This window comes from Python bivittatus, unplaced genomic scaffold (genome assembly GCF_059951505.1).
Source record: "Python bivittatus isolate LINGU-HERP-01145 unplaced genomic scaffold, Pbiv_v1 ctg000410_np1212, whole genome shotgun sequence".
NCBI classification, from domain to species: domain Eukaryota; kingdom Metazoa; phylum Chordata; class Lepidosauria; order Squamata; family Pythonidae; genus Python; species Python bivittatus.
In genome coordinates this window covers 9,639,417-9,661,473 of record NW_028277067.1, presented here as the reverse complement: position 1 = coordinate 9,661,473, position 22,057 = coordinate 9,639,417, and the positions used below count along the sequence as shown (strand labels likewise).

The window sequence follows — 22,057 nt, the reverse complement described above, 5'->3', positions numbered from 1 at the left end:
TTAGGGGAAAAGAGTATTACTAGCATGTTGGGGGTTAGAAGACACCAAACCTCATGTTACATTTCCATCCAGGATATAGAGAATTTCAGTCCATTTAATTTATACTTTTGGTGTGCAAATCTTCCATGCCAAGCTGTGTAGCCCTGTGACTACAAAGTGACTTTAAAATACAGTTTTGTACTTTGTGATAATTTGAATATTTTTAAAAAATTGAATGTCACTTTGGAAACTTGCTGAGAAAAGAATTTACATTCCAGGTGGCCACACTCAGAAAGGCTAAATTTAAATACCTCCCAAGCATAGTTTTTCTTTCTCATTCCAAGACCCTTTACTGAATAGCAACACATCTGGAAATTCACATCTTTAAAGGTCTCTGACAATATATACACACTTGAAATAAAGCGGGCATATGGCTATGCCTCACAGATGTTGAGACAGATTCAACATGTGACTTATGAGTCAGATGCGCTCCACAAGGAGCCCAACATGTAATTTCAAAGCACCTGACAGACTGTAATTCACAGCTAACTGGCTTCAGAATTTGGAGGATTTTAGAGGACATGCAAAATCCTCTCCACGATTACCTGAAATGCATACCTATTTCACTAGGAACAAGTACATTCAGGCTAAAGGCCGCACTTCTGAAAGTGAGGGCAAAACATTAACATTTGAAATTATATACAAGCGGTATTTATCTTCCCCTTCTACTGTCTCACAAATTGCAATTTGGTGGCAGATTGTAGAGGGACTATAGAAGCATCTCCCCTGGTTCCAAGGGCTTCAAACTTTCTACCCAAGCTGTACTCTCTGATTTACAGATAAATCACACAGTAAGGTCCACAAATGGCATGCTTCAAAATACGTTCTATTAATTCTAAAGCCTCTCAGAGACACCATGTACCCTCCCCACAAATGTAAGAACAATCTGTTCACCTTTTAAGTACACTAGTTTGATGTGGTAATTAAGACACAGAATTTATGAAACTGTAATAGCACTCATTAATCAGAATTCCTCTTGAAGCAGGTACAGGGTGTTCTCCCCCTTCCCCAAACACACAGTGAACGAACACAGGTCGATGCGTATCAAAGCTCAGGCAAAAAATTAAAAACAGAAGTTTGCTTCAGCACAGGTCTTCACCATTTTCAGAATTAAGCATTGAATGGTAAGAGGAAAAAAAAAGTAAGACACAAGTTTTTGGTTTCCACTACTAACTCAGTGTACTTTATTTGCCTGCAGCCTACAGCTGAATAGCCAACACTGGACAGAGTTCAGTAGCACTGAGGAATGATTAGATCTTCCCTTCACGCACCCCTTTCCCCAGTTCAGGAATGGCTTTCGTTTTGTGGGCATCTTTCAAAGAAAACCCTATCCCAAAGAAAAAAAGGCATTAAGAAAAAGGTGGACCCAGGTTCATAAAAGCCCATCTTTCAGACTCATGCTGGAACTTCCTGCTTAGCCACCTGGTCTTGTCTTTTGTTTTTGTTTTGTACACTGGTTCAAGAAATCGGCACTTGGGGCTACAATTCTGAACCTGGCACTGAAAGGCACACATCAGATACCCTGTATAAGAAACTGGCATGCTTGCTTTCCAATGAGGATGGGTAACCAAAGAGAATCCCAAGATGAGCCTGAGAAAGTACAGAGACAGAAAAGGGAGGTGAGGGTTTTTTTTAAATTTTCATTTAATGCTTCTTGAAAGGATTAGATTCCCTATTTTACAAGGCAAGCATGAAAAGCACCCATCTTTTAAAAGCCCCTAAGCATCAATAGCTGCATAGTTAGAAGCTGGTGTGTCTCATTCCCTCTGCTTTTAGGAATCCTTAATATCTAGAAAACAGTTGTCTCTGCCCATTTGCTATAATGCAACAGAAGAATTTTTAAATATATGAAACTATAGGTTTTTTAACAGATATAGTATAGATTGTAGCATACAGCTGCCCAATTGTTTTTGAAAAAAAAAAGAGGATTTCCTGTTTACTGGAAAGAGTAATAGAAAAAATAGTAGTACTGGGGGGAATGTTTGACACCATTTTATTAATCTTCAACTGCAGTGGAAAAATATAACCTTTTACAAGTGCCATCCTGTGTAAGCTCAAGTCAGTATATATATATATTTATATAAATTTTCCTTTTTTGAAGTGCAGCAAGACTAACACCATATCAGAACCAAATAAAGAGAACGAATAGGCCAAGCAGTTTCCAAATTGTACTTTTATCTTTTATCTTTTTTTTGCTTTGTTTGAACATTGAATTTCAACCTCATTTTTGCAATCCAAAATATTTCCTGAAAGGTTTTCTTGTTTGTTTAGACTTTTTAAAAATTCTTTGGCACAATTGTGTGTGGTTCGGGCTACTTTGTTCACACCAAAAGGGGCTTTGTCCCTTTTGATTGATTTTATTGTCACCAATTCAAAGCAAAGTTGTGTTTTGTTTCAAAGCCTCACATCCCATTTGGAAAAACTGGATCCTAATCTCTTCGCTAACACGTGAGAGTCTTCTGGACACCCTACCCGCCTCCCACCCCACCCCACCCTGGGTTTCTACATTCACAGTTGAACAAAATTCAGGAAGGAAAGGCGCTTTTTAATGAAACAAGATTGTGAAAAAAGTGTCACGACGGGAGCTTTGAACATCCCACCTGCGATTCCCTAAAGAAGCCCTACGCGGGGCAACTTCTGTTCCCCCCTCCCCCCTTCAAATCTCTTACTTTTCTGCCACTTCAAGTAGACTGAACTTGTTAGTTTATGAAATGCAACTGCTAATCTCTTCAGTGTTTCTTTTGGGAAAGATTAACTGCAATTGAGAATGTAGATACTGCCTCATTCACACACACTCACTCTTGAAAGAAAATCCTTCACCCTTCCCATTTTTCTTGTGCACTGACAGCGTTGTGCAGCCAAAAACTCCCCTCCCTCCCAAAAAAGGTGACTGAGGTGGGCTGGGGACCCCACCTTCTCCTCTCTAGCAACGAAAGCCAGACCTTATTATATGAGTACTCAAATTGAACCTGAAGCTAGCTTTTCTCTCTCCCAGACTAATTAATCTTCCTCTTCACTGGCCAAAAGACACAGAATTAGTCCTTGTCTCTTGTCAGAAGAGACTGCACTGAAGTATAGAACTCAATCGTTTTCTACTTCCTGGAGGCAAGCGATGACAAGGTTTTGTTGCTACGCAAGTCAGTGATTAGCTCCATTAACAGCGGTTCTGCCATTTGCCGTGGCTGGATTTTCACCGTGGTGTGTTTAAGCCTCTCACTCACTCATCCTCTCATTCCCAAACACTCAGCATCCGTGCACACTCCTCACTTCGGGTTGGGTTTTTTTTCCTCGATAGATTGGAGAATTCCAGTGGGGGTCTCAGGTGTCATCCCAATGGTAATAGATCTGTAAGTGAAGGAAAATAAGGAAACAATGCAGTGTAATATAAAAAGAGACACTTGCAATTTCTTCAGTAGCAATAAGATTGTTTCTGCATAAGATTTCTGACATTTTTTAAAGCAGAACTTGGAAAAATAAGAAGAAAGGAATTTTTGAATAGGAGGACATTGAAGGCAAAGGCCATGGGAATGATAATCCAAATGCTACTTCCGCCATCATTTTAAAGCTTACTCACTGAGGAATTAACATATCTGGGCCTTACATTAGTTCTCTGAACCTAATGCAAACTGTATAGGAACAACTCAGCTGTTTTAAGGAACAAAAAAGTAGGAGCCTTCTCACCAAGCTTGATTCTTCAGTTTTCTCAACTCTTTAGTGGCCCAGGTAGCAAGGGTTTTTGTTTTGTTCGTCTTTGATCTCCTTCCTTCAGTTAGCAGTTCATGTATCATGGGCCTAGCTTCTACCAACTTGAGGACATCTTTTCCAAATGCTGTGCACAAATCCCTGTGAAAAACGAAGAATATAAAGAGAAATCTTCCAGTACTTAACCCCAACCATTACTGTGGGTAGTTCAGTGTTTCTTGTCTCTTAGAAAGTATACAAACAAAAGCAGATTCAATTGGACTTGCTGTATTTTTAGAGTCTTCCAGTTTGGATTTTAATACAGAAGTTTCTGATTTAGTTCTTTTACAGATCTACAACAAGATCCTCTGCCTATATAGGATCTTTTCTCTTTGATTGAACACCTGCAATTATAATTCAGAATAATTATGAGCAGAGCCTTCCTGTGGTGGTTCAAAGACAATGAAATGAATTCTCTGTTGAAGATGTCCAAATGTACTAAAAGGAAAAGCCCCCATAAATATGCTTCTGTAGAATAAGGGTGCTCTTGCTGCAATTCTACATGAAGCCACTGAACGAGGTCATCTAATGGCACAGGATAAGCTATCGCCAATATGCTGATGATACTCAGCTCTTCATCTCTGCCCTGAGCCCACCAACTGATGCTGCCTGGTTACTTAAGGGACCGCCTGTCTCCCATCAAATCTGTCCAGCCAATTGGATGCTGCAGAGTTGGCGCATTCCAGATTCCTTTGATTAAACAATGTCATCTATTGGGACCCTGGAAGCATGCCTTCTCTGTAGCAGCGCCTGCCCTCTGCAATGAGATTCCCCCAAGAAGTGGATGGCACCCATTTTGCTGTTGCTCTTCACCCAGGCCTTGGCAAGGAAGAATGGGACCCCTCACTTCATTGTGCTTGCCATCTTTTATCTTTATGTTTTATTGATTTGATTGCAATTTCTGTTGTGAGCTGCCTAGTGGTATACAGTGTATTCTACCCAGTGTACAGTCGGGTAGTATACAAGTTTAATATTGTATTATTGTTGGTCACACTTATCATCATCATCATCATCATCATCATCATCATCATCTTGAGGCTGTGGGTGTCTGGATGAGGAAGAACAGGCTTCAGCTCAACCCTGGCAAGACTGAATAGCTATGGGTTTTAAGCCCCCGGAATCCAGTCCTTTCCAACTTTGGTTCTGGATGGGGCTGCAGTACCCCAAAGAGAATCAGCGTGCAATCTGGGAGTCCTCCTAGATTCATAGCTCCTGTTTGAAGAGCAGGTAGCAACTGTAACCAGGAGACCTTTTGCACAACTTATTTTATTGGCACTAGTTATACCTCTTCCTGGACTGGGAGGCATTGCTCAGTCATTCCTGCTTTAGTCAACTCCTAAGTAGATTACTGCAATGCACTCTATATGGGGCTGCCTTTGAAGACCATCTGGAAGTTCCAACTGGTCCAGAATGCAGCAGTGTATGGCCATTTTACTCCTCTGCTCTGCCAGTTTAATGGTATATGAGGATGTCCTTCAGAGACTGGGGAAAGAGACACCACCAAAGGAACAGTCAGATAAGAGACACCATAGCCTACAGCTGAATAGTGGGCAGGGCAAGAGGCTCAGAAAACACCCTCCCTAGTTTCTCAGGCTGTAAAGGAGATGGGGGGAGAAATGTACTTTCAGACTTGCAAGATTCTGTCAATGTAGCCTAACAATAAAGTAGAATTAGCTCATCTGGTTGTATTTCCTATCTGGTTTGCTCCGCAAGGCCAACAGCCAGCTATATTGGCTCTAGTGTGCTTCTGGGTGGAATTCAAGGTGCTGGTTATCACCTCATGGCATGGGGGTGGATTATTAGGGACTGCCTCTCCCTGGTTGTCTATACCCATCCCACTAGGTTCGACAGGAGGGGCTCACTCCGGGTCCCCTCAATTAAATAATGTAATCTAATGGGACCTAGGAAGCATGCCTTTTCTATCATAACACCTGAACTCTGAACAACCCCACACTCCCGCGAGATTAGATTGGCTCCAGCCTTGTCAACCTTTTACAAAGCACTGAAAATCTGGATGTGCTCCAGAGCACAGGGATGGGAAGTTAAGTGACTGGGGCATTGTCATTGTTTTGCTTATTGTTTTGGATTTATTCTCAACATCCATTGTAGGTTCTATGTTTCACTGACATTGTTTTTATTGTTTTAATATGCTGTGAGCTATCCAGAGTTGCATCTGTGATATACGCAGACATATAAATGAATAAGTAAGTAAGTAAGTAAGTAAGTAAGTAAGTAAGTAAGTACAGATGGTCCTCGATTAACCACTTGTTTGGCAACCATTTAAAGTTCCGGCCATCGCAGCGCCCCCGCAGTCTCATGATCACGATTCAGGTGCTCACAACTGGCCCAGATTTCCAACTGTTGCAGTGTCCAGCAGTCACGTGATTGCGATCTGCGACCTTCCCTGCCAGCTTCCCACAAGCAAAGTCAATGGGGAAGCCAGCAGCAAATTGGAAGTCGTGATCACATGAAGCCCTTACTTAACAACCCGCAGTGATTCATTTAACAATGGTAACTAGGGACTGCTGGAACTGCCATTGCTCAGCGGTGTGGTCATGTGATATTGCACTTTACCACTGCATTGCTTAGCCATGGAAATTCCGGTCCCAATTACCGTTGTTAAGCAAGGACAAATAGAGTTCAATAGAATATTGTGGTGGACATTCAGTGGGTTATTCATGTTGCAGAACTTCCAAATATTTAATAGTGGGCCAATGTAAAACAGTTTTGGAAGCTTTATGAGGTTAAAACAAAAAGCTCTGGGTAAAGTATCTCATCTTGTCTTTATAGGAGGCAAGACCGAGATTCACTGTGGGACTTTTAAGCTACCCTTGGGTCCAAGCACAAAGTAAGTCTTCAGCATTTACCCTATCAGTCCTGCTGCACAGGCTACGACTCCATCACTATGATCTTCATCTGCAGCAATATGGTCAATGAAAGACAAGATGAATTCTACTCTAGGCTGCACCAGCATCACATCCGCTGAAAAAGAAGCATAATTTAGTTTTATAGGCTTACATTATGAGTTTTTTTCTTCCTATCAATATCAACAATTCTGGAAAGTTCACCTTAGCACTCTGTTCAGCGATAGGCCTTATCTGTATCAGAGGCAACCTACAAAGATTGTATTCTTTTCCTCTGGCATTACCTCCACACCTTCTTTGTACTTGCTAGCTTAAAACTATTTTTAAAACATTTACTATAACATCACGTTAGAAGGCTACCACCTACAAAAAACATTTAGGTTTTTTTTTCCTTTTCAGAACTGTGCATGCAAGTATATTGCAGTCTGTCATTCCTAAGCATAAAAATTATGAAAGATAACTGACCCAAGGCAAAGGATAACATGGTAATACTGTTTGCCTCACTGTTTTTCATTCTAAGAGACAAAAATGTTCATAAGAGAAGTCTGAGAAATGTTTGGATTGAAAAAGGGCTTGTTCAAAACAGTCCAATTTCATATCTAAATCTTTCAGAAGGTTTTTAGTGCTCATACAAAAACTGATACATGCCTCTACACAAGAAACACAGCAGTGTGAGAGAAAAAAGGGAAATATAACTTTGTGACTGACAACTCAAGCTTCTAATCACACTGAATGGTTTCACTAGGGCTTATTAATTATAGTACACTGGAACAGAAGGGATTCATGAACTTGTGGGACTACAGGAATAAAGCATTGGGTGCTTGCTTAGAAAACACAGTCCTTCTGCCTCTGCCATTATCTATTTCACATTCATCACTCCTTATCCTATGGCAATCCAGTCAAGTTTAGTGCCAGTTGACAGTTGAGGAAAAGAACCCTTTAATATTTTTTAAATTTGACACATATTCTAAGCTTCTAAAGCTATCCCCCTAAAATTATGTACAGTATGCTATTTTAACACACATTGAAAGGAAAGGGGAAAAAACCCACAGAAGTTAATCTCCCCAAATCTGAAAACTCTTGTTCACCCCCCAAATACCTCACTTATTCTGAAAATCTGCTGGTTTCTTAGACAGGACTCAGTACACATCAATCTATTCCTAAAATGTACATTTAAACAGGAAACATTACAACTGTTCAGGCTGGACTCAGGAAGGGGGGCTTTAAATGGAAATATAAACTGAAAGTAGCATCTGCGTATGTACCTGCTTCATTTTAAGTTTGGAAAGTTTTGTGTTTTTTTGGTAAAAATATAGATGCAAACAAAGGCCATCTGCTAACTTGACCAGGACTGTAAAAACAGGCCATTTAAGTTAATTCCACCTCCGACAACCAAAAATACCCTAAAACCTCATACAAAGAACAATAAAAAGGAGCAATAAAGAATAACCACATTCTCTAAGGCAATACGAGCCCCAATCTAAAAACAAGGCAAAGCGGCTTGCACTGACAATTTCCCATCCTTATTAACAGGAGTAAACAATGGCAGAAACTGAACCTCATGTACGGAGATTAATATTTGTGGTACTTGAGAAAATTAAAAAGAAAGGGACTCACGATGTACATTCTCTTGATCTCCTTTCAGACCCTGAATGATGCCTGTGTATGCTTCCAGGCAGGTCTCTCGCAGTTCATTCAGGTAGTCTACCATATCATAATCAGACTAAGGCCAAACATAAAAAGAAGTTAGCTTGGGATTACTGTCTTATCATGACATATACAACACAGGAATCCAAAAGATTGTTTACCTTATCAACCTGGGCTTGAGAAGCCTGCTGTAGAGTATTCAGTACAACTTCTAAGTATTTTTTAAATTCCCCTCCAATTGCAAGAGCAATGTCTCCAAATACTGACAGAATTTGTGGTTTAACTGACCGGTGCACATTTTCATTCTGTAAAGACAAACTGTTATTTTATTCACAGCAAGGATTTAGCTTTTAAAAATCACACAGTTAAGTTGGATACTTAAATTCTATCAGACATTGTCCCCAAGGTGCTCAGGACTTTCCCCATTTTATATTAACAAATTTGAAAAGTATTTTAGCAAATTTCTCATTCATTCAATGGGCCTCAATCCTCAAATACAGATAGGAGTGTACCCCCAAGTCTCAGCAACCCAGTGTTACCCATAATCATACTACCACCACATTGGCTGCTCATTAAAGATTAGCCAACTTAATCAATTTGGTGAGCAACAGATGAAAATACATTTTAAAAAATAGGTGTCATATGTAGGTATTAACTGGCATTGCAGATTACTTTTCCATATTTATAATTTTAGTGAGAAAATAATAGACACATTAAAAGGTATAAATGGAAATTATGACATTTTAATACTTTTCATAATTTCATACAGAAATTAGAAGTGTACCTTCTATTTATACTGCTTGCTTCCTTTTTCCTTTGTGAGAAACAGGCCATAATATCAAATCAATGTTTACACTCTGCTAGGCTTTTTAGGTTTCTTTCAATGGTAGATGTGGAATTTCCCCTCTTTTGTTTTTAGATCATCAATTTACTCACCCCCAAATTTTCTAAAAGCAGCTGCATAACCTCATCACAAAATGGCAGAATGTTGGACTGCAAAGCCCGGCATAAGTCACCCACTAGACCCACTGCAGCCAAACAGACCTGCAAAAACAAATATACCCACCACTTTCATGAGTCACTTTTACCCCACCTCAAGCACCAATCATTATTTCCTTGTCCTATTACAAAACTAAATAAAGCCCCCAAGACAGGAAATTTCTCAATTGTGGCAACATGCTTCAAAGACACACAGTGACTTTTTTTTTTTTGGGTACAGCTCTTTATTTTTTGTTAGCCTCATAAACATTATTTCTTTTAGAGTTGGGAAGGGTAGCACCTGGCCTCTCCAAAAGTTGTTGTACTACAAAGTTCCATCAGCCAAGGCAACATAGGCCATCATTGAAAGATGACAATTAAAATTCTAGCCCACATTGCAGAGACCACAAATTCCTCATCCCTAAATTAGAACAATGGTTTTCTTCTTTCTTTCCATCTCAAATATTTTATATTTTTACTTAAGTGTTTAACAATTTTTTCAGAAAGTTACACTAGAATAAAGATACAACAAAGTAAAGAAAAAACAACTACTAATAAAGCATGAGTACAGTATTATGGAAAAACTTTTTAGTGATACATTCTCTCCTCTTCCATTTGTTTCCCCAACCAGTACACTGAGCCTTGAAGGTTATTTCTAGTTATCTGCTTACGTCATTTCATCTGTTATTTTTAATTGGTCTCATACCTCTTTTCTTAGAAACAGTATTCCAAATCTTTAAATATGCCTTGCTATGTATAGTATAATATGTAAGGGAGCCATTACTTATACTAAATTTGGCCAGACTTCTATTATGGTTATATACTATCAGTTTGCCATTGCTGCATATTCTCCAATTTGGTCTTCCAATCTTGTATCATTGGCAGTTTCTTTTTTCCAACTTTGTGCCAAATTTTATACCAATTTTCCCTTAAATTGCAACTTGGAGTAAATTTTATTGATTTTTTTCCCACATCTCTTCCCATTGTTGTCCTATAATTACTACTTTGAAGTTTTGCATCCACAATTCATATATACATCCTAATAGGTAATCTTGATTTTGTATCAGGGTTTCAAATTCTGTCATCTTTCTCAAGGTCCCTCTTTCTTTCTTGAGATAACTTTTTATTCTTCCAGCAATTTGTTAATACTCCAGCCTGGGTAAATTCATACCTTCACTGAGCAGTTCTTGCTATATCTTTAGCCTTATTTTCTGAGTCTGGATGTACCATATTGACATATGTGATTAAATCTTTCTTGCTGTAGTTATCCCTGAAATAAAAGGTATTTGACTTTGAAGCGAATGGTGAAGTCACCAGACTTAATCTTGCTTTTAGAAGATTCCATATTTTTAACAAACTTTGTCTTATAATATGTCCTTTCAAATTCTTTTCTTCTTTTGTTTCTTTATACCATAAATCCATTGGCTAATTCGGCTCTTTCTATGATTGATATTCTGCTATTCTGGGATTTTACCCATTCCGTTATCCGTGATAAAACAGTTTATGGAATAATATAATTTAAGATTAGGAAATGCAAGTCTGCCTCTTTCTTCTGAGTCTTGCAAAATTTTGAATCTTACTCTTGGTTTTCTCCCACTCCATATAAATCTGTTAAATCTTTGCCAATCTTGCAAGCTTTTGACTTAGATTGGAATAAAAAGTTCATCTTAGGCAGTATATTCATTTTTACTGTCCTGGTAAGTCCTAGCCAAGAAAGTTTTAGGTTTTTCCACCTATCAAGCCCTTGTTTTATTTCTTTCTGTAATTTATTATAATTGTTCTGAAATACGTCTTTGTTGCACCCTGTCAAAGAGTCCCAAATATTTCACTGTTTTTTGTTTTGTTATCTTGCAATCAGACACTTTTGTCACAAAGTCATCTTCTTCTGGGGTTAAATATCTTGTTATGATCTTTGTTCTCTTTTCATTAATTGTCTATCCAGAGAATTCACCAAAGTCTTTAGAGATCTTATAGAGCTTATAGAGCTCTGCGGTTGAATAATAGTTAATACTACATTGTCTGCATAACATTTCATCTTGTATTCCTCTTCATGAATTTTGATCCCAAATATGTTTGTCTTTCCAAATCCTGTCTGACAAAACGTCTAAAGCAAATAATACTGGAGAAAGCAGGCACCGTTGTACCTTTATTTATTGGTAAATGTGTGGAGTGTTCCATTTTCTATAATCTGTTTGCCATCAGTATTTACTCTCCACCCAAGTTTTAAAATTCTTCTAGTGGATTCATTCTGTTTAAAAATGCTTATAAGAAAGGGCACTACAAATTTATCAAAAGCTTTTTCTGCATCTAGGATTATTATTACCACCTTCCCAATTTTAGTATTTTAAACTGATTCTTTGATCTCTTGAATTGTTATGATTTGCTTAATATTAATCTATGTTGTTCAGTACATTCTTTAAAGTTGAGTGTCCATTATATGTTCAAGCCATCTTTATCAATATTGTGCTTGGAATATAATAAGAATTCTGCAAGTTCTGTGATTTCTGATCTCTTGTATAACAATTTATTCCCATTCTTTCTGATATGTTGCAAGCCTTATAACAATTCCCTTCCTGTAAGCTTTACTTTTTTCCCATATGGTTGTCTCTAATATCCCTGGAGTTATATTTATTTTATTTTTTTAAAGTAATTCTTCTTTGCATTTGTGTAGTACGTCTCCTAGGAATAACAGCCTGTCATTCATCCTTCATTTAAAGGATTGTGATCCATGTATGTCATTGGGACAATCTCTATTCCCTTGAGGGACAGTGTAAGAGCTTTAGAGACTCAACATGTCAATCCTTGAATATGTTTGAAGTCTTGCTGAAAAAAACATATAGTCTCTTGCTTCTGGACTTTGTAGTTAATCTGTTTTTAACTTCTTTTGTGCGTTGGCTTGCACACTCTTTGCTATATTCATAATTGCAGTTTTTAGTTCCACCTTTATTTCCTCCATTTTATTTAGTATCCTGTCTTGTGACTGTTGGAAATTTTCATTTAAGATTGTTATTTGTGATGTTAATTTCTTGTACATGTCTGAGCATGTTAAGCATGTCTAAGTCCGATTCCTCTTCCTCCTCTCCTCTTCCTCTCTCTTGACATCAGGGCTTTCCCCCCTTTTTTATAAGTTATGAAAATGTTTTCATATATAATCTCCTCTTATTGTATTGCTGTAACCAAACAATCCAATCCAATCCAATCCAATCCAATCCAATCCAATCCAATCCAATCCAATCATTCTAAATAATGGGTAGTCAATGGGATGGCCACCACTTCTAACAATTTCTCTCACACCTTTTTTTCCAGTTGCTTAACTCCCTTAAGCTCTCTTTTCTTTAGCCCTCTTAAAATCTTTCTCTAACCAATAACAAAGAAACCATTCAGGACACACTTCCTTTCTTCCCTTCAGGCACCCTCTCAGGTTCTACAAAATAATATAAATTGAGTTCACTGTTAAATTATATCCTTTGGTGGCATTTAGTGAGCTGTGTCATGTTTGACCTATAGCTTTTTGTTAACCATTAAATGCAGAGCTATAAGTAGCGGGGGGAAAAGACAACTACGTTTGTAGCCAGAAAGAAACAAGTTCTTTTGTTTATTGTTAGTAGCAACGCCTTTCTCAAAACTGTTAACACTAAAATGCTGAAATGCTACACAATTAGATTTATAATATATTAAAAACTACACTGCTGTTTTACTTGAACATTCCAAGGGCTGCATTCTAAAGGTAGAAGAGGCTGAGTCAAAAATGGGTGCAGTTGCTTCAGAGTTTCTTCATTATATCATTTCTGTGAGACTAGAGGAAACTTAAATTTGGGGAAACTTTGGAAAAAATGAGGGGAAGAAAAAATTCTGAAAAAAAATTAAAAAGGACCCACTGCACAGATATACTTGTTTAAAAAATACATCTTCACATTTCTAAGGGAACTTGTGTCCCTTGTTCTTTGATTTTTTAAATTTTTTTTTTGTGCTTTTGAGTCTATGTTGACTCCTGGTGACTTCCTGGACAAGCCCCTGCAGTTTTCTTGGCAAAATTTCAGAAGTGGTTTGCCACTGCCTGCTTCCTAGGGCTGAGAGAGAGTGACTGGCCCAAGATCACCCAGCTGGCTTTGCACCTGATGAGGGACTGGAACTCATGGTGTCCCGGTTTCTAGCCTGGCGCCTTAACCACTACACCAAAGTATGTCTCTTGTTCTTTGATTTAGGATCTGATCCCCATTGGGATCATGGAACCCAAAAATAAAAGCCCCATAAATTGGAGAATGAATCCAAATAGACTCCTATCTACAATTTGCTCTTTTTCTGAGTTGGATGAGGAAGCAGAGATGCACTTTTCCCACAGCAATAACTTATTAAAACTGGGGGAGGTCCAGGCAGCAATTTTTTTATGGACTAAAATTTGCCTGCAGCTCACTGATCCTTGCACCTAAGAAAAAATATCTAGATTTTTATTTTTCAAATGTACTACCTCCTTCCTTTTAAAAGCCCAGCCCCAGATTCACCCACATTCCTAGGATTTGATATTCTATCCCCACATCCATTCGACTATTTGCAGAGAGGTCCTGCTGCCTTCCATGCACAATACTGCATTTTAATTCAGTTTTGTATCACTGCTGCAAAGCTTTTAATTTGTCATCCAGGCCTAGACATTACCTGCTTCTATACCAAATGGGATGTTTTTGGATGGGGAGTAACAGATGACTGCAGGGAGTGTTTGCCAGGTAACATGAGCAGGTATCAGGCTTAGCATGGTGGAAATCTGTATGCTTGCTGCTGCTCCTGGGACTCTAAGCAACTTTACTGCTTATGTGTAAATTGCTTTCAAAATTTCTTGTGAAAAAACAATGCTGAATATGAACAATTGTTCTAAATATTTTTATTAAAATGTATTATTTTATTCTACACACTGCAAAACATATTTACAAGGATGGAAAGGCATGGATGATTTATATTGCAGCCTTCTATTACAAGGAAGCCTTTTAGTCTTTATTGATATCAGAACCACAATTAAACTGTCATGCTCCTTACCCCTCCACCAAGAACTCTGCATCGTTTTAACCTTGGTTTATCATTTGTTAAACAAGTGATATACATACTACTGATTTCTGTTATCATAATCTAGACCTCCTGGATGTTGCCAAACTGTGTATGATGGATAGGATAATTCTAAAGCAGTTACAATTAATAAGAATACCTAATTAAAAAATGCAAAAGAAACAGTTAAAACCTTTCAGCTCTTACAGCCTCAGGATTCAGTTGTGAGGTTATAAGTTAAAAGAATACTTTTTGTTTTCATTAGTATATGTTTTGACAACTACCCAATTCTACACTGTTTCTGAAGTAAAATTACTGCTAGATCTTGAAAACAAACAAGAATGAAAGAATAATACCATAATTCTCTCCAATCCTGGCAGTAATAGAAAAACTATCTACCACCTAATCCCAAATTTCTAATCAAGCCATGGAGTTCATATCATTATCCATAAAGGAATACTGAATACAGACAAAAACTAATCTCAACTGCTTTCTGAGACAAGGAAGAAGGCCTTACCTGATATTCAGCATAATTTTTTAAACCAATACTCAGGAAAGGTTTGAAGGCATCCATGTACTTGAGAAACTCTCCTCCTAACACTGAGCAAAATGAAAGATTAAAAAACAGATATGAGATATCTAAAATTAAGAAGCTAATATCCATAGCCTAGATAGATATGTGGCTCTCAAAACTCTAGGGATGCAAATTCCCCCATCCATTTCTTCTCTGGTAACTCTAGGACCCCCACTGATTATGCCACAAATATTCAGTAAATAGGGGTTAATGTAGTTACTTCCACTCTACAACAGGAAAAAAAGATGAAAAAATGTAAATTTATTAACATCTCTAATTTCTCTGCAACTCTATCAATAATTACTGCCCTCAACCACCAACATGTTGAGAATTCCAGGACAGATGCCTACCAATGGAAAACCAAATTCCTGAATCAAGACTAAAAAGTGACTTTCCAAGGTCTCTTTTTTCAGAAATCAGCTATACTTTCTTATTCTAAATATTGTAAGGAAATTGGGAGCAGGCTAATGTTTTTCTCCTTCTATATGCCAACAATTCTTCTTTCCCATATTGGACCAGTTTATTGACCAAATGGAATCAGATGACAACATTAAAAAGCTCAGATCCAAAGCAGATATCTTTTCATACCCAGTTTCATCTACATCCATTTATTTGAAAACAAGTTTTATTATGTTTAATGGCATCTTTCACAAGAGAACAAGAACTGCTGCAGCTAAGCACTATCTTGGTGAAAAAAAAAATTATAAGTAAATACACACATGAATTCTCAGCCAGAAATTTAGAAGTCTTTTCTCTCTTAGTAAAGCTTTAGTTCAAATCTGTCATATCACTTCCTGTGTCCCTGTACTGAACTATTCTCAGAAATAGAATTCACAAATAAAATGTGTGTTTTTATGTCTTCTGTTACTGTACTGTACTGTTAGATAATAAAAGAACATAAGATACATAAACTCTTTTATATCTTTTACTGTGCACAATAATCACAGCAAAACAATTGATTGGTAAAGCTTTCTGATAGCTATTACATATAAAACACTTTACATGGTATTATGAACACTTGTATCATCTGTTCATAATCAAGTCAGAACTCCTTTGAGCCTGTTCCATAACACCACATCAGTATCTTTTTCATTATCTGTATTGGATTCTAACCAGTTAAAATGCCCTTATAGTTTTCTGATATCATCTGGGGTCCCTGACCTAGCCTTATTCCACAAGTCTCTTCTACTTTTACATTCTTATGTCTGAAACCAATACAGAAGTCTCAAATGTAAAACTGTAACAACCAGAATTTGGACAGCCCAAAGGCTTAGAAATATATTTATAGAGCCATCAATCTTAAGAAATCCCTCCCTGTAGCAGAGCAAAGCATTTACCTTCTACCAGAGTGCTAACAGCCATGAGGGCATCCTCTTGGACACCTCCTGATCCTGCCGTACTTTGGAACATCCTCAAAAGAGATGCCATCACCACATCTGAAATCTGTAAAGCATCCTGGTGCTGGACTTTACGAAGGACATTCTGTTTGGTAAAATGTAAGATGAAAATTTAGTTGGAAGCCTTCTTGTAATGCTACTCCCCCCCCTTCACTTCTAGTCAGCGTACATTTTCCTCTTATCTTGTGAATAGTCATGAATTATGCAACTGAAAAACATCTACAAGCAAATCTTAATGACAACTATCTATCACCTATTCCCCCGTAGATGCTCCTCTCTGGGAAAGTCATTTTAGCCTAGAAACAAGTCCTAATTTCTTTAGTATCTGGCAAAATACAATGGAAGAATGATAGTTATTTGCTAGCTTTAACTGAGCATCAGCCAGGATGGGCTGAATTTATCTGTGCAACAGCTCATAACTCTCTTTGCTAAAGCAGTGGGAGATGGAACCTCTTTCTTTGACGTACCAGTTCTGGGATGAGCTGATAAGAGGCATATATCCAAGGTACTCTTTGTTGTCTTAAATAATGCACCATTTGTACTGCTTGATTTTTCTATGCACTGTCTTTCACAAATTGGGAAGACAAATTCAAGTTTGAACCAAGGGGGCATTTGATATGTAAAAAATCCAATACAAATCTGTTTTCTTCTGAATATTACTGCTATTTCTTATACTATGTGCTTTTGGAACATCTTTACAATCAAGTAATAAATGTTAAGTTTTTACCTGTAATGTAGCACATAACAAAGACTGAAGATCATTGAACTGGATTCTGTCAGATGTGCTCTGGATATGAGACTGGAGAGAAAATATTCTTTAGCATTTGAAATGATCTTCAAAGCTTTTTATATCTGTTGAAGCTCTGATATGTATCTAAAATTAAGTTGATTAGGAATAATAAGATCTACAGCCAGAACAAATTCTGGTCTTAAGTGTGCATTTGAATGAGGATATCCATGGCCATCTTTCTGACAGACTTTGAGGTTTAAGAACTTGTGCTATGTTTAATTAGAACATAACAGTGATGACCAGACCACAGGCATGTGCAGGCACTGGAAAATCCCAATACAGGCAATAGTTTCCTACAGCAATAAATATTTTAATTTCAATCTTAGCAAAAAAAAAAAAAAATTTACATTAATTTTACATAATCACAAAAAGCATGCAAAACACTCACAAAACAAAACATAAAATACATAACTCCCTAAGTTATGCTTTCCTGTTCTAGAGATCACCCAATTTTGGGGGAACTATCATCAACATGCACATCTTTCAGCCATCCAAGCTAACCTCCATTTGGAGCACTTGTTGCAGCCGTTCCATGATAACTAAAGTTGTCTTCTGGACCGCAGGATAACAGTCCTTGGCGCTATTTTTCACAATTTCCATCAGAGCTTCATATGCAGCACTCCTCAAGTTGTTCTGATGTCCATCAGGCCTGAAACAAAATATAAAAAGGAGCTGCAAGAGTGCATTAGAACACAGATACAATTAAATGCCAACCAATTAAATGCCAACCAACCATTCGGAAGACTATCCACTAAAGTGGTACCATCAACAGAAGGCAGGGTAAAATGTTCTGTTTGTTTTGTGGGGGGGTTAAGAATGGAGGGCAGGAAGAAAAAAGAGTTAGATTTTTGTTACCTACAAAGTGAGTAAGGGCTAGATCTCATCGTTCTCAGCTTACCAGTAGCAGCCAAACACCAATCCCAATATCTGACTATGCTGTTGGGCATAGTCATTAACTCACTTGGGTTAGATGGTATGTTGGTTCTGAGGTCACATGATACCACATTATAGGTAATTCAAGATGGCCAACCACAGAAAGATAAGGAAAGACCTGCTCTCTGTGACATACTATATTTTATATTTATACTACTTTTAAATTCTTTGGTATGAGAAAGTTAATTAATGGATCATAATGTAATATTGTCCCTGTATATTTTTCTTTCTTCTTCAGGAAGATTACCAGACATAAACATGTACACTGCACATGTACATTAGGAATAAACTTCAAAATGTATGTTTGTGATTATGTTGTTCATGATTATTTTGTGTTGCTCGTGAAGTGTACAGAACTCAATCTTTTGCCGGCTCAGTTCTGTGATGGCTTGTGCAGGCAAAATACAACAAGTAGTCTTAACTGTGGTTCTGCTGTTTACTATTGAAATTTTTAACATGTTTAAAAAGATACCCCCTAGGCCAATTTTTCTATAGATTGAGCACAAGTAGCACTTGGTGTGGATTGCTGCCCCACTAATTTTGGGGCCCCGGGATGAAAACTGAGGATGATAGTTGCTTATTTATTGTTCTGCTCAAGTGATGGAATACTCAAAATATTTTGGTTAGGTTCCATTAGAGCACAAGTCACACAAAATGTTCTAACAGAATGTACTGAGTGGGCTATTTAGCTCCAAGCTCAGAACAAAATGTTTTTTGTTTGTTTAGTATCACTCCTACAGAAATTAACATGCTATTAGAGAAAAGTCATCCTTCCGAATCTGGAAGCTCATCCAAACATTGCACTTACCACCTTTTTGTTGGTATTTGTTTGGACATTGTGGAACAAAGGATATTGGTCTAGATTTTAAATCTGATCGGGGGGGGTCTCCTTATTCAAGGAAACTTTGGAAAGAACTAAATTTCATGTCCAATTTTTTTGGCTGAAACAACAAGTTCATGCCTGTTGTTTCATAGTATGTATTATATCCTACAGAACCCCAATGTATCCAAATGAATTGCTATATGGAAGCCTAACCACATATCCAACATGGTAGTCCAACACATTTATAAGACACTAGGTGGGTAAGACTGAATTAGAATGTGAAGGATCTTCTACAGCAAATCAAATAACAGTATGGGTAGTCCTTGGGTAACGACGGCAATTGGGACCGGAATTGCTGTGACTAAGCAACACGACTGTAAAGTGCAACGTGTCGCTTAGTGATGGCAGTTCCAGCAGTCCTGACTGCCATTGTTAAGCAAGGACCTCATGTGACTGCAACTTCCAACTTACTGCCAGCTTCCCCACTGACTTTGCTTTTGGGAAGCCAGCAGGGAACATCAGAAATTGTGATCACCTGACTGCAAGGATGCTGCTTTGGCTGGAACTCTGAAGACCAGTTGTAAGTCCCCCTCATCTAACACTGTCGCAAGTTTGAGTGGTCATAACCCAAGGACCACCTGTATAGATAGTCCTCACTTAATAACCCTAATTGGGACCAGAAACTCTGCCGTTAAGCGAAGCGGTCGCTAAGTGGGAAATCACATGACCGAGACTGTACTTTCTGATTGGAAAGAGACGAGACTACTCAGTTTCACACCTCCAGCTTTTTTGGCTTCCCAATCACTCCCCTGCCCTTTGAAATGCTCAAGTACCTGCTTACTGTCTTGTACACATTGAAAGCAATGCAATCACATTGGCAGCCTGGGGCTGAGAGCTGCAGGCGCACTATGCGAACAGCTTACTCTCTTGAAATCCCTTTCCAATCTCTCCATTCTGCAAGGCAGGGGAAAGCAAGCAATTTCTGTAGGTAATGTCTCCTTGCCTGGCCCTTTCCCCTTGCAGACTGGAGAGAAAGATTCCAAGAAAGTAATCTGTTTGCTCTTCTACACATTGAAAGCAATGCAATCACACTGGCAGCAGGAAAGGGTCAGGCAAAGGAGAGATTGCCTACAGAAATTGCTTGCTTTTTTCCTCCCCCCCACAACAGTAGATTGGAGTGGAAGAGATTTCAAGAGAACACTGTAAACTGTTTGTGTAGCATGCCCACAGCTCCCAGTTCTGGGCTGTCAGTGCAATCACATTGCTTTCAATGTGTAGAAGAGCAAACAGATTACTCTCTTGTAATCCCTTTCTCTCCAATCTCTCTGCTCCATAAGTGGGGGGGAGAGAAAAACACTGGTCAGGCACAGGACAATGCACACTGACTATAATGGCAATCACATGACTTGAGGGATGCTGTGAAGATCATAAATAGGCTATAAAGTTATTTTTTCAGCACCATCATAACTCTGAAAAGTCAGTGAATGAATGTTTGCTAAGTGAGGACTGCCTGTACAGTGATTGCACTTTAAGTAAAACAACTGAAAGCTAGCAATGAACTATAGTAATAATAAAATCCCATTAAATTATGCAATAAAAATGTTTATCCATAAACACTGCGGAATTGCTTGAAAAATCTCTAACAGTGATGAAATAACGGTATGCTCAAAGGGCTCTCAGCTTGTAGAAAGTGGATAAACATATCGCAGAATCTAAATTACCTTGATACAGTTTGGAGGGAAAGATATTACTGAAACATAGTTCTTGTTGTAGAATCTGTAAGTATTAAGTAGCAAGAAAACAAAGTTCTCCTGACCAGAGCATGAACGTAGTAAGTGAGGAAATTCGTTAGGCAGGTGAACAGTTTAATAGGATCAGATAAGTTACACATGATATATATTCAATGATGATTCAAATGATTCTGCATTGATGGAGAAGTATATTTCTCTGTCAACGTAATCTCCTGATGGATATGGTACAATTTCTTAAAACTGATTGTCTTGGTATTTTGTAAATCAGAACTGTAATCTAACTTAACACAGGTCATACCTCAGATTCAATAGCATAAACATCTTATTTCCCATGAGGCTAAAGCTCATAAGCAGGAACTTTTAACTGCCTCAATGCATATTATTATTAATTGAAACAGTTTACTGTAGTTGCTTTGCTGAACACCCAAGCATATGGAGAGACGTTGTGAGAATACAGCACTGAAGAACAATACTTTCCTATGTAAGTATATACATCTGAATGTATGATTCTACAGAAAATTCAGAACTTTTCATTTTAAATTAAAAAAAGGGCATCTAAGAAATTATCAAGAGGCTTTTAATAAGAGGTGGGGAAACCAATGAAGATTTAATACCAGCTGTCTGGGGAAAGCATTACAAATCTGCTTCCAATGGAATTAGGCAATCAGTTGCAGACTGATGGAAAGCCACATTTAAGATGGTCTCTAAACAAAGTAGTAAAACTAAAAAAAATGCTTTTTTGCCAGAAGGTACTTTAAGGATATATTATTAAATTGACAAAGTATATAGCAAGAGCAGATTTAATTAACTTTCCCAGATAATTGTCTTAACATTTCTCCCAGACTTAGGCTTTGCCTTTCCTTTTGATTTTTGGAAAGAAAATCATGAAGTCTAGCCAAAATAAAAACACTGCTATTTATTTTATTCTAAACTGCTCTCCCCAGTTTTAACCTGTAATAGTCATTGCTGTACATAATAAAAAATAGGACAAATTCTTTTATAGGATCATCTTCAGATATAGCAGTATTTCATACTGTCATATAAAGAAAGAAGATGCAAAGCTTGTTTAAAATATGTTGAATTATATTAATACTATTATATTAATACTACGTGGCTCCATGCTCCATTCTGCTGCAAAATTTACTCAAAAGTCAGCTAGCTTTTCTCCATGTTTGGTAAAAAATTCAGTATTTGAAATCAGAGATTAAAAGTTTCAAAGTGCTTATATTTTATTGCTCCATATGCCTGATCCTGAAAAAAACCAAAATTCTATCTAAGTCCCATATTCTATAGAAAGAGGATCATAATCCTGCAAGTTAAGTAATTATGCATGTTAAATAAACTTGCATGATTTTTTCATATTTTCTCTTATATAATTTATGCTGCTTCTGTTGTTAATAGCTAAGGATTTCCAAGTGAATACCAGAACAAAACACTGTTTCTCCCATTCTATTATTTTAGTAGACATTATTCATACACATTTAAC

General features: G+C 37.6%; 1 protein-coding gene across 2 annotated transcripts in view; it reads right to left on the bottom strand.

The window, feature by feature from the left end:
* Positions 1 to 1,472: 1,472 nt before the first annotated feature.
* The window catches only part of KPNB1 (karyopherin subunit beta 1), a 46,240-nt gene continuing 25,655 nt past the window's right edge, over positions 1,473 to 22,057 (bottom strand). The window contains exons 13-22 of one of the 2 annotated variants that reach the window (XM_007425983.4): positions 17,566 to 17,713; positions 17,002 to 17,073; positions 16,215 to 16,359; positions 14,821 to 14,903; positions 9,228 to 9,335; positions 8,453 to 8,596; positions 8,262 to 8,367; positions 6,648 to 6,762; positions 3,721 to 3,882; positions 1,473 to 3,384 (exon numbers count right to left, since the gene is read on the bottom strand). In XM_007425983.4, coding sequence (XP_007426045.1) covers position 3,384; positions 3,721 to 3,882; positions 6,648 to 6,762; positions 8,262 to 8,367; positions 8,453 to 8,596; positions 9,228 to 9,335; positions 14,821 to 14,903; positions 16,215 to 16,359; positions 17,002 to 17,073; positions 17,566 to 17,713 — 1,084 coding nt within the window. In that variant the 3' untranslated portion in view covers positions 1,473 to 3,383. Of the gene's footprint in view, positions 3,385 to 3,716; positions 3,883 to 6,647; positions 6,763 to 8,261; positions 8,368 to 8,452; positions 8,597 to 9,227; positions 9,336 to 14,820; positions 14,904 to 16,214; positions 16,360 to 17,001; positions 17,074 to 17,565; positions 17,714 to 22,057 lie in introns of those variants that run through there. The other variant, XM_088143467.1, reaches the window with a different exon arrangement.